At 36.1% G+C, this 13,937-nt stretch overlaps 1 protein-coding gene across 3 annotated transcripts in view; it reads right to left on the reverse strand.

The window, feature by feature from the left end:
- Positions 1-6,491: 6,491 nt before the first annotated feature.
- LOC18445598 (Nucleotidylyl transferase superfamily protein) overlaps positions 6,492-13,937 on the reverse strand; it is a 49,782-nt gene continuing 42,336 nt past the window's right edge. For all 3 annotated transcript variants that reach the window (XM_088854462.1, XM_006855735.4, XM_011629254.3), the window contains 2 exons: positions 6,877-6,987; positions 6,492-6,795 (listed from right to left, as the gene is read on the reverse strand). In XM_088854462.1, the coding sequence (XP_088710588.1) occupies positions 6,679-6,795; positions 6,877-6,987 (228 nt within the window). In that variant the 3' untranslated portion in view covers positions 6,492-6,678. The remainder of the gene's footprint in view (positions 6,796-6,876; positions 6,988-13,937) is intronic.

A 13,937-nucleotide genomic window follows, 5' to 3' on the forward strand; every position in this document is an offset into this window, starting at 1 on the left:
CATTTTTTATGGGTTTGGTTTAGTGTTTGAATTGTGAGGGTGATTTGGCTTACGGTTCTGTTGTTTGCTTTATCTGATAAGTTGCGATATGGATATATGCTATTATGTGATATGGGATTGACTACCTAATTTTTTTAGTTGATCACTTTGATTTACTCTCTCTGCAACATCCACAAAAATAGGGTTAGTTGATCACTTTGATTTACTCTCTGCAATATCCATAATAGGGGTTTATGATTGGAACTCTCTACAACATCCACAAAAATAGGGGTTTGAGATTGGATCCCACGTTGTATTTATGAAAACTGTGAACAGTTGTTTTTTTTAAGCGTGTTTGAACAGGCTAAGGAGAGTTTTGGATAACTCAACGTTAGAGCAGGCGCATATTTGAGCATACCACAAAACATTCCCCCTCTCTCTCTTCGATCAATATCGAGAAGAAGAACAAAATATTATGCCAGCCCATCACAAACCAAGAACAAAAATTTATGCCAGCCCATCACAAACCTTTAGCCCACGTGTTCTCTCTCCAAACTTTGTTATGTACCCACAACCTTCTAAGCGTTGATTTTGTTATCTCCTACCTCTAAGCGTTGATTTTGGTGTGAATCTATTATTTTATATTGTCTGTATCTGGCGGTCCCTAATGAGATAACAAATGACTTAAAGAATTCGATTTTTCTCATTTTTTTCGTATTGTTGATATTTCTATTTTTTTAAAAAAAATAAAAATAAATAAATAAAAATAATAGAAAAGGGGCTGAATACATATTTTGCTATTTCATTGCCTTATATATTGCTGATATTTTCATTTAACAAAAAAAATTATGGAAAACTTATTTTGATGATATTTGAATACAATTAATGCACTTACTGCTTTAGTGTGATATAGAAATTGATTTGTCTTCTAAAGAATCTCATACTTGATATTTGTTCTTCTATTATAAGGGCGCACACACCCTTGATATTGCTCTTGCACCCCAAATAAATAAATATAAAGGGGAATTTTATCCTTGATAATCCTAGTATTTACTTATAGATTGAGAGATTGCCTATTTCAATTTTTTTTTAAGGCATTACTTAATAACTGATATTGTTTTATGAAATAATTACAGCTCTCTCGGTACAAGTATTGACCACATATTAAATTTTTGGTGCCTTCTTTAGCTTCTTCAGAACTTAGAAAGTATTAGGTTGCTCACACAAAACTTAGCAAATGGCTAGTAGAATTGGAATGACTGAACTTTCTAAAGTTGAAAAATTGAATGGAAATACAACGGTTGAAGAAATACAACGGTTAACCCCTTCTTCTCCCTATAAAAAAAGAAACCAGAGAGAGGAAAAAAAACAACAAAAGGGAAAAATATACAGAGCTTCCTCGCGAAACAGATATCGATAGCATATCTCTCTCTCTAATAGTGAATGGGGTTTATAAAATTCGGGCTCTACGATTACCAGCCTCACAGTACCTCCCCTCCGATCTTGGGTTTGATCTCATCCACACTCCATCAATATTTACTAACATTTTGAATAGTAGGTGCGTTGTTTGGCAATGGAAACACTAAACAAAATGGACACTTTTTTCCATGAAACATCACCAACAAGCTTCCAGTCTCACTCTATCTTTGTGAGGGTGTACTGAGGGCTAGAAACTATTCCATCCTCTTGGCTTTGCTCTTATGCAGTACCATAGAACAAGTGAAAAAAATGGCGCTTTGTTAGGCTAGTCTAGAGTGAGGAACTAAAATAGTAAAACACCTAAAGAGAGGGAGAAAGCTAACATAAATCAGGGACTCAAAGAGTTTCATAGAAAGACCTAAAACTACAAAGTCTAAGGAGAGAGGACTTCTGAATTTTGCAAGCTGTTTGCAACATCTATCTTAGATGGATGTTAATGAATGACCTTTTCCTTTTATTCATGGAAAAGTCATTGGTGAGTCAATGGGAAACAGTGCATTAGATGTGTATGAGACATTTATTCTTGTCCCTTGAAGTTCAAAATGGATGGTTGTAAGAATGTCATTAAATAGTTAGAAAGTTCAAAAAAAAAAACTCACTTTGTGACTCACCTCAAGCTATCCAATTTGACATCTAATGAGTGAATGAGTGAGAACGATTGTGACCTTCATGTACAAAAGATAAATAATATCTTTGTAGACAATCTCATATATATATATATATATATATATATATATATATATATATATATATATATATATATATATATATATATATAAGGAAAATGGTGAGATTAGCCTACTAGCTCATATAAACAAATGAGCTCAACGACCCATATTGAATCTGGGTCAATCTGACGGTCACGACCTCATTTCGTAGTTGAATTTTAATTGTTTTTCTACGAATCCAAATAATTTGAAGTTTTAAGCGTGTATTCTTCTCATCAAGGCGCACTTAATAAAAATATTTTAAAAATAATTTGTAAAAAATAAATTGACCAAAATACTCCCAAAATGTTTCAAGGGTATTTTGATCAATTTATTTCTTGCAATTTTTTTTATATATATTTTTAGTAGAATCTCCCGTTTTTAAGAATACACGTCTAAAATTTCAAATTATTTGGATTCGTATAAAAAAATTTAAAATTCAAATACGAAATGAGATCGTGACAGTCAGATCGACCCAAATTGAATCTAGGCCGTTGGGGCTCATGTAAACCACATATGTTCATATAAGCTAGTGGGCTGATCTCAACATTTTCCTATATATATATATATATATATATATATATATATATATATATATATATATATAAGAAAACTCTTTTCAATGCCTATAGGTAAAAATAAACAGTGATTTTGTATACTCTCATCACCATCCAAACTTTATCACACGGTTACAATTGTCTGGTAGTGTTTTAATTTTCAAGTTTTTTCTACAAATCCAAATTACTTGAAATTTAGAGCATGTACACATCTTAGTGAGACGCATCAAATAAAAATATGAAAAAAATAATTTGCAAAATATAAATTAACCAAAATACCCCAAAAACTCTACGGGGGTATTTTGGTCAATTTATATTTTACGAATTATTTTTTTCATATTTTTATTAGGTGTGCCTCACTAAGATGTACACACACTCCAAAGTTCATATCATTCAGATTAGTAAAAAAATGAAAAATAAAACACTACCGGACAATTGTAACCATGCGATGAAGCTTGGATGGTGATGAGGGCATGCAAAAGCACTGTTCATTTTCGCCTATAGGCGTTTTATATATATATATTACAAGGGTATGTTGATCAATTTATATTTTATGAATTATTTTTTTTATATTTTTATTAAGTGTGCCTCACTAAGATGTAAGTACGCTTCAAATTTCAGATCATTCGAATTAATAAAAAAATATTGAAAATTGAAACACTACCGAACAACTGTGACCATACAATGAAGTTTGGATGGTGATGAGGGTAGGCGAAATCACTGTTCATTTTCGCTTATAGGCGTTTTATAGTATCTTCCTATATATATAGGGATAATCTAAACTTCACAGCCCTTCAAATTACAAAGGCTAAAGATAGAGAGAGTTGTGAGGGTTGGATTTATTAATTTTGTAGTTTATTTTTTAAAAAAAGTTACTTTTTGTGATATCTTCATCATTAAGGGCAATTTTGTAAATATTACTGTAAGAGAAGCGATACTTTTGTCATCTCCATATAGGGTAAAGTTGAAATTTTTACTAAAAGACAAGGGCACTACAAATAAAATTCCAGAACACTAACATCCAAAATGTCATTGTATTTTTGTAAAAATTTCAAACTTATCCTTGCTTCATGATTAAGTTACCTATGAAAGTAATTTTTTAAACAAAAAGTAATGATCTTGATAAATACACCCATCACAACCCTTTTTAACTTTAACCTTTATATATATATATATATATATATATATATATATATATATATATATATATATATATATATATATATATATATATATATATATATATATATATATATATAATCTCGTTTATTTTGTGTCGGTTACATGAATAATGTTTTGCCATTCGGCTCTATCACCCTCAGACCAAGTCATCATATCTCTTTTCACTGCACTCCCATGTCCTTTTGGGTCTTTCCGATGCTCTTTTAAAGCTTTCTATTTGAACCAAATCGCCCCTCCTAACTAGAGTTGTATTATGTCTACATTATACATGGCCAACCCACCTGAATCTATTTTCCCTCATCTTATTGTGAATTAGAGCCACCCCCAAGTTTCCTTGGAAGTATTCATTCCAAATTTTATTTTTTGTTGTCTTGCCACTCATCCATCTCAACATCATCATCTCAACTACTGTTGTTTCTTGACTGCCCAACATTCTATCCCATGAAGCATGACTAGTCTTACACCTTCTTATAGAACTTTCTCTTTAGTTTTATTAGCATGTAACGATTATGTAAAACTCTAGAAGCACATCTCCACTTTGTTTACCTACCTCTAATTATATACCTGACATCTTCTTTAATCTCTCCTTTCTTTTGGATTATCCACCCAAGGTAATAAAAATAATTTATTTTAGGTATTTTAGGTATTTCTCGACTATCAATCTTAACTACTTTCTCATTTATACTAATATTATTACTAAACTTGCATTCTGTATATTTTGTCTTAGTCCGAATAATTTCAAAACCTTTAAAATCTAGAGCATCCCTTCAAAGTTCTAACTTTCTATTGACGTTGCATCTAAGTTTCATCAATTGAAACTGTCATTTACGAACAACATGCACTATAGTACTTCATCTTAGATGCCTAGTTAATTCCTCTATAACCAAAATAAAGAGATATTAACTCAATATTGACCCTTGATATAGGTTTGCAGTTACTGAAAACACACTTATTTATGCACGAGTTATGCTCACATTATTTAGCACTCTTTTTTACATCTCTCATCATGTCAATATATCCTCTAATGACTCTTTTCTTTTTTGACTTCCACCAAATTAACTATCTAGGTACCCAATCATATACTTTCTCTAAATCAATAAAAACCATGTGGAAGTCTTTTCCCTTCTCCCTAAACTTTTCGATCAGTTACCTAAGTAGGAAAATAGCCTCAATTACTCACTTCCCTGACATTAAACCAAATTAATTTTCTGATACACATGTTTCATGTCCTAATCGTTGCTCAATCACTCTCTCCTATTGCTCCATAGTTTTAATACCTCGATAGTTCATACAGTTATGTAGTTTCCTTTTTTCTTGCACATAGGTACCATAATACTTGTTCTCCATTTGTTTGGCATTTTTGTTATTCTTAACATTATGTTGAACAACTTGGTCAGCTAGATGACGTCCGTCTCACCCATGCACTTCTATACCTCTATTACAATACCATCTAGTCCTAGAGCCTTTGATATCTTATCTTTCTCAAAGCTTCTTTAACTTCAAATATAATAATCATGTGAATGTATACATGGACCTTTGACCTCATCTATGTCAAAAGTTCCTCCTAACAATGTGCTCCCATAGCATTCATCATTTAAAAATAAATAAATAAAATTGTCACCTTTTGCTGACCTCGTTAGCTTTCACCAAGACCTTCTGATTATCTTTCTTAATGCATTTAATATGATCTAGATCGCTATACTTCATCTATTTTTTACTAGTTTGAAAACATCTTTTTCACTTTATCTTGTCCCTAATTTAATGTATCGATCATCATATGCCTTAAAGTTGGCCTTACTTAATATGTTCTTAGTGTTTTTCTTATTATTTTTATTTTTTAAGTTTTGAACATTTCTATTATATTACCAAGCTTTATAATATGATTATTTTTCATTAATAGCCCTTTTTTAACTTCATCACTCTACCACCAAGTTTTCTTATCATAATTTATTTTCCCTGTAGATTCTCCTAGAGCTTCTTTCGTCATTTTCTTGATACAATCAACCAACTCATTTCACATAACATTAACTTTGTGCTCAAAATTCTATTTTTCTTTGTTTACTTTATTCTTAAATAAGTTTATTTTCTCCCTTTTTAAATTCCACCACCTAAATTCTTGGATATCTATTAATTTCGCTCTTCTTCTATCTCTTTATAGAGACATCCATAACCACAAGCCTATGTTGTGTGTTAAAACTTTGTCCTGAAATAATCTTACGGTCTTTACACAATAGTCGACTTGTAATCTTAACTAGAAAGTAGTCCATATGGCATTTATATTATCCACTTTTAAAGTTATCAAACGGTCATCTTCCTTTTTTAAAATAGGTAATTACAATTGCTAAATTGTAAGCCATAACAAAATCCATATCTTTCTATCGTGTGGTTTTTTTATGGTTAGCACACGTCAAATCTTATAAGTTACATTTAGAAAGGGTGTGAACCTTAAAATTGCTATAGTTGTTCATCTCTTCATTCTATGGTTATTTTAAAAAGGTACTCTTGGTATTTCTACTAAAATACAAGGGTATATTTTCCATCTGACATTTTTGAATTATTCACTTGCATTTATATTAACAATCTAGCGTTTCACTCCATAACTACCCTTGTGTTTTATTTAAAATAACAACAATACCATTTTATGACAAGAATTTTACATTTTAAGCATTTGGATGACATTTTGATTCTAGAAACAATTGTACCTACATAATTCAAACCAATCAAATGATACAACACTTGAACCTGCAGCACCCAGAACACTATCATAAAGTTGTCTACTGCCCACGACTTTTCCTTATTTCTGTCGAGGAAATATCCATATGAAATTCCCCCTCTGGTATTGCAAGGAATAAATCTCTTAACTCATTTGGGATGTCAAAATCCCGCAGAACCTGTTGGAAAGAGGGAAGCATTTTTAAGCTAAAAAGAGAGTTAGGGTCTATCGTCTATGAGAGTTGAGAAATAGGGAATACCTTGAAGGTGCCATCAACATTTCGACCCCCTACAACAAAAGTGCAACCTAATCGTTTGCATCCCACCATTATCTCCACCATTCTACCATAATCCCCACCATAATATTTTGGCTGTACAAAAACAAATATAAGAATCCAACATTACAACGTCTCTTATCTCTTTCTCCAGTGAATGCATATCGTATGGCTGTGTACACAGAGAGAGAACAAAACTAGGAAGCTAAGCGGTTGAAATTCATGGTGCATGTTGAAAGCATTACGGATAAGACAATACAAGACTCAGCTTATAGCTGATTACTCAAGTGAACGAATGAATGAATACCAATATTAATGTATTATGATGTGAAATGCAAATCTCAAGTTTATTTTGCATCAGATACTACATATGAGGGACATCTTGGCAATTTCTTGTTCATTTCAATCTGTGACCAATGTGACACACTTCAACAAGAATTAGATTGACTAAAAATACCAAGTTCCCCACAAAACTATATTCACTTTTACATGTTAATAAACACGCTACATTACAAACCCTAATCTTAGTTTATAGGATGTTACACCTCTGACTTTTTACGTTCTCTAGATCCATAACCCTATCAATCAAATCTGAAAATTGAGAATTCAAAACTGTGTTATCATATTCACATGTGGAACTATCCTCCATGAAAAATGCATGTTTATACTGTATATATTTCCTATAAGAGGCATGTAAGCCATATATTGTATGTATCTGTATATAATGGATTTACTCACTCAGTCTTCAGTGAGACTCAATTTTATCGATAATCGTACCACAGCGTTACATCCGATATCAAAAGTCTGAGCCACCAATTTAAAAAGCTTTGAAACGTACTCCGAATTGTTATAGGATTCATCTTGCAAACCTGTGGCTTGTAAATCAACTACGTAAATTAGTGGTCCAAATCTATGCACTATGTGAGCTGCAAGTCAAACCCACCCAAAGGCATAATGTTAAATGATGAAAACTACTCCCATCCAATATAGAGGTTTCCAAAGAGGACAGGGATATTTTAAATTCCAAGTTCTTGAAGTAGGTTAAACAGACGTCACAAGTCACCCCATCTGAAGCATGTTAGCACTCACTGCATATTCTTATAAACATGTCTCATCTACAGATAATGCTCCATCAGGCATGAAGCATGCTTATTTTGTTTTATGACTTCATTTTGTGACGGTTACTAAAGCCTATAACATTCCATTTTGCAGAACTTAAAGTCTAACATTTTAAATCAGCGGAATAAATGCTATCTATGTGGAGTTCCTGCCCATTTTCACGGAAAGGGAGAACCCGCAGGAAGTTTAGTTGCAAGCTATCTTTGGGGTATTTTTCCATGAGAGAAAAGAGTTTTGAACGTAAACACTTGAGCGTGAGAGAGGTGATCCAATGTATGATTGTGTGGCACTTGAAAGGGAGGAAGTCAGAGGCAGCCGACTTCAGCATATGGTTAAAAGATAGCACAAGCTAGGATGTAGTTATGTGACACAAGTTAATATGCATGTGATTTGTGGGGCTCGACAACCAGAAATTTCGTTGGCAGACGCCAAGATAGGATGTAGTTATGTGACACAAGTTAATATGCATGTAATAGCATTTTCCAGTTTGGCAACTGGGAATGTGAAGTTCGCAATGAGAAATGTGTACTTCCACTCCTCATGGAAGTGTAAACTCCCTAAAAAGTGGAAAATGTAGATTTCTCATCTTTGGGCTGTTTTTATCATATAGAAAATGTGACAAAATTTCAAATATTTTTACTTTTATTCCCAAGCAGATCAAATGATATATGTAGGGTATGTGTGCTCATTAGGTAGTTTTTATAAAAAATATTAAAAAATAATTCACAAAAAATAAAATAATGAAACTAACCCACAAAGTTACAGAGGCAAATTGGTCATTTTATTGTTTACAAAATAATTTTAATATCTTTTATGGTTGTTTAATATTTAAATGTATAGACTCCCAAATTTCAGCTCAATCTAATATATATAAAAAATTCAAATTGAAATATGAAGACATGCACTGGACAGTCCAATCAAGTTCGGACAATTGAGATTGATATTATTTCAAGTGAATTATAATTATAATGAGTTTCAGGGGTGTTTCGGTCATTCTATTTTTCTTAAAATATATTTTATATTTTTTAAAAGTTCGTGAGGATTAGAAGCATAGACGATCAAAATTTTAGCTCAATAGATGTGTAGAAAATAAAATAAAATTGAAATACTTGGAAGTGTTCTCAATCGTCGGTGAGGATATTCTGATCATTATATTTTTTTTCCAAATTATTCATTCTATAGTTTTTATAGGTTCTTGAGCGTCAGAAGCGTGGAAGCCCAAAGTTCTAGCTCAATCTAATGTATAGAAAAATAAAATAAAATTGAAATGCATAGACACGCTCTCACCTCATCCAAGATATTTTTTTTTTTTTTGGTGATTTAGAATGCCCATTTAACTAGATCTACTCATTCAGTTAAAACAAACATTACCATCTCATTAATGAATCGGCTAATTTTTAGATCACGTGCTTTACAAAATTTCAGCTTAAACCAAACATAGTTCCCAGACTCTCCATAATATTTTTAAGAAAAGTTTACGGGTATTGAGTATAAGAAATGAGTATACTTACTAGGGTCATATGTCACCAAGGAGGTGAGATAGATACAAAAATTCTATACATTCTCTTCCTGATAAAGATCAAGACTATGACTGTATACAAAAATCAGTGGCCCACTCCCCGAAGGCGGTCTTGCTCCGTCATCTGCTAAAGCGTCAGCCAGGGAGTTGGCTTCTCGCCAATTGTGGGTCCAGGAAACATGGATCTGGCTGGTGATGCCAAAAATCTCATCGAATATGTGGGCCAGCCTCCAAAGCCTGAAGGCCATGAAGATTTAGAATCATCTTCAATGGCAATTTGGTTGCCCCACTCAGGTCTATATGCTCTTAGCCATTCGAGTAAAGCATTGGCCTCTGCTGTGGTGCTATCAGCAATTCCAATGGGGTTTGGAGATAGAGAGGATGGTGGAGCCGGAATGGTCCCTGAACAGTCCTCCAACCCTGGCTGGTCCTGGGTTTCCCAGGGAGCAGCCTTCAAAGTTAAATTTGATCCAGCCCTCTTCCGGAGGTCTCCATAGTGAGGTGCGAACAACCCTTGGGGTGGTGGAATGGGATAGCACCTGTCAATTTGACCAAAAATCCGATGAGGAATAGACCTTGAACCGTTTGTGGTTCTTGATCCAAAAGATGACCAGGGTAACAATTTTTCCCTTGAGACACTCTGGTGAAGTACTTTCGCCTCTGAATACTATGTGGTTTTGTTCAATCCAGATGCACCAGTGGCTGATACCATGGCCTTCCATAGCATTGTCCCTTGTTTAGGCCACAGAAGGAATTGGGAGAGGTTTACAAAGACCGGGGACAGACTGGGGGTTCACCCAAACCCAGCCAAAGCGTTGAAGAGTCTATCCCCCAAAGGTATTGAGCGACGGAGCAGTGGAGGAAGAGATAAGCATTCATCCCCTCAGCGCATAGGCACATGGGGCATCGATTAGGCATGGAGTACACCACGCCTTTGTAATTGATCCATAGTAAGCACCCTTGCAACTTTTGTGGAATAAAAGTTAACCATGTTTTGGCCGAAGAAGGGGAGGCCTGTGGGGGGTTGTGTGATGATACTGAGACCAGGTAGCACGAGGCCACTGTGAATCTACTCGATGGGTTGGATATTCAGATAAGTCTATCTTCGCCTGCAAGAGGGAGAAAAATGGGTTGCATGAGAACTTGGAGTCGGAGGAAAGACACTAATTCTTGGTCATGCAAAGTGCGTCTGAAAATGGATGTCCAAGAGCGGCTGTGGCTGGATTGGGAAAAGTAGTGGAGGACAGAAGCTTCTCTATTTGTAGCAAGACGAAAAAGATCAGGGAAAGAGTCCCTCAGGGGAGTGTGTCCTACCCAGATATCAGTCCAAAAAAGAGTTCTACAGCCAGTTCTAGGGAGGATTCTTGCATCAGCTTTGAAGAGGTCATAGCAACAGATGGAGCGCAAAAATCCAGATGAAAGGCTATTGGCGTGGCATGGGGGCATCGATCTAGATGAGTCGATGAGATATTTGCAGGATAGAACCTCCTGCCAAAGGTGACCCTCTTGAGTAAAAAGGAGCCACCATAATTTGGACAACAGTGCAGCATTGGAGTCTCTTATATTCCGAATGCCCAAACCCCCTGTGCTTTTCAACCTGCACACCTTCTCCCAAGTAACTAGATGGTATTTGTTGGTTGTACCATCCCCCGACCAAAGGAAATTTCTCGTTAGTTGTTTTAGTCGGGCTGTTATCGAGGCCGGGATGTGAAATAGGGACATTTGATAAATGGGAACGTTCGATGAGGTTTCCCTAATGACTGTTATTCTCCCAGCTGAAGAGAGATAACGACCCTTCCAACCAGCAAATCTGCGATCTAACTTGTCAATGATACGTCTCCATAGTTTTATTTTGGGTTTACCTAGGCATAGAGGTAGGCCAAGGTAGGAGGTAGGTAAAGACTCTATCCCACAGCCCCAAGATTGTGCAAACTGGGCAGTGTGGTGGGTGTCCATAGCCACACCCATCATCTTGGTTTTGTTCAAGTTCACTTTGAATCCCATGGCTAGCTAGAAGGCTTTGAGAAACAGGAGAAGGGATTGAACTTGTTGCTTGGAAGAATAACAAAATACAAGAGTGTCGTCGGCATATTCGAGGTAGGAGATGATGGGGATCCCATTGCTGACTTTGAAACCATCCAACAGTCCATGGTTTCTTTCAAGGGAACAGCTGAAAACTTCGGCAGTTATGACAAAGAGGAAAGGTGAGAGAGGGTCTCCCTATCGAAGACCTCTTGAACATGAGAAAAAACCTTCAGGGGATTCATTGATCAATATCGAAAATTGGGCGTTAGAAATATAATTCCTCATCCATGACCTCCATTTTCAACTGAAGCCCATTCGCCTAAGAGTTTCATCCAATACATCCCAATCCACATGATCGTACGCTTTCTCCCAATCTAGTTTGATAACCAGTCCCTGCACTCTTGTGAAATGACGAGAGTGAATGCATTCATGGGCAATGAGAGCCCCATCAAGGATTTGACAATCTTTGACAAATGCACCTTGGTTTTGTGAGATGATGAAGCCCATCACCTCTCTCATTCTAGTGGCCAGTACCTTGAATAGCACCTTATATGAGCTATTTATGAGACTAATGGGTCTGAAATCTCTGATCTCCTCAGCGCCCTCAATTTTGGGCATGAGTGCAATGAAAGTTGCATTCATAGCCTTGTGCACAATGCCCCTCGTGAAATTTGCAGAAGAAGGTGATGGGCGCATGGTCTCCCAGAAGTGTTTGAATATGGCTATTGGGAAGCCATCCGGTCCCGGGGCTCTATCTTGGCCCAAGTTTGAGACACTTGCAATTTCCTCTTCACAGAAGGGGAGTTCTAGCCAAGAGGCTCTGTCAACGGGGATGGTTTTGCCGGAACGATAAAAAATTCTTGGTTTGGGTATGTTGTTGGCTAGAAAAAGGTTTTTGAAATATTCGATGATGGTTGTTTACACCTGGCAGGGCTCCATAAGGGTCTGGTTGCCCGATTTGATTTGTGAGATGATGTTATCTCTCATTCTACAATTTGCAATTTTGTGGAAGAATGTTGTATTTTGATCCCCTAGTTCAATCATCAAAGCCTTGAGCGTTGGAACCAATAAATTTCTTCCTTGTGGAGGATAGCTTGATAGAGGAACTTGAGATTGGCTCTCTCATTCTGTTCGGGTGCAGATAAGTTAGCCTCTTCCAAGAGATCTCAATCCATACTGGATTGGAGGATGTTCGTCTTTTGGATATGAACATTTCCTAGTAAACTTTGACTCCAAGATTTGAGAGAGTGGTGCAACATTTGAAGCTTGTGCTGCAGCCTAAAGCCAGTCCATCTGATGGCTGAGGAAGCAAAGGACGCCCACCATTATTGAAAGAGACCATGAAACTCAGCTTCTTCCAGCCAGGTGGGTTCGAAGTGGAATCGTTTTGGGCCACCGAGTGCGGTTTCAATGTCAAGGAGTATGGGTTTGTGGTCGGAGGTGAGTTTAGGGAAGGCAAAGGAATGAGGTCCTGGGAATGTAGAGTCCCAGGAGATACAAATTAAGAAACGATCCAATTTGAATAGGGAGGGATTGGAAGAATGGTTGGACCAGGTGTAGAGGGCTTCTTCCAAGGGAATATTGATCAATAGGTTTTCGGTGATGAAGTCGGAGAACTGGGTCATCGAGATTTCAGAATTGGAAATTTCCAATTCTAATTCCAGCTTGTAGCTTCCAAACGCCTCCTTGCAAAGTGCCACTAAGGGGACAGACACTTAGAAGTTGAAATTTCAGGTTCTCGACAAAAGTTCATTTGGCATTCCAGACCCCTCAGGGGTCGAGAGAGTCACCATTAGGAGCTGAGGTGGCTGCCCTTTTCATTTGGCTCAAAATCTGTTTCTGAGATTTCTCAAACCATTAACAGTTGAAGGGAATTCTATAAAAGTGAGAACACAAACAAGTAAAGAGAGCCACATCCGTGAAGGTTTGAAGAGATTATAGATCCGCATCAAGGAAATATTGGTTAACTTTCATTATATCCCAAGGAAGCCAAATGAACTAGAAGGCGCCCAGGTCATCAATCTTTATGCTGGAACTAGTCCCCCTACCACTTCCCCAGTGATGTTCCTCCCTTCTCCACCTCGACACCTTTCTCTTGTTGCCTCTCTCTCTGTTTACAGTGACTATCTTAGTCCATCTGTCTGGTTGGAAGCAACTTGATGTAAATGATTTCTCCAAAATGTGCTTCCTATTCAGAAATAATGTGCACATATGGCATCATTAACACTATATTTTCAACTGCAATGTTGATCGCTACCGATTAACACCTTTATGTATGACAGGTATCTTAAAGGTAAACGAAAGCCGTGATCATTTGACATCCTTATATTGAGTCTCACCCTTAGCTCAATTTTAGATAACATGCCTAAGAATAATACTGTAC

This window comes from Amborella trichopoda, chromosome 12, assembly GCF_054954075.1.
Source record: "Amborella trichopoda isolate Santa Cruz 75 chromosome 12, AtrichopodaSantaCruz75HAP2 v2.0, whole genome shotgun sequence".
NCBI lineage: Eukaryota > Viridiplantae > Streptophyta > Magnoliopsida > Amborellales > Amborellaceae > Amborella > Amborella trichopoda.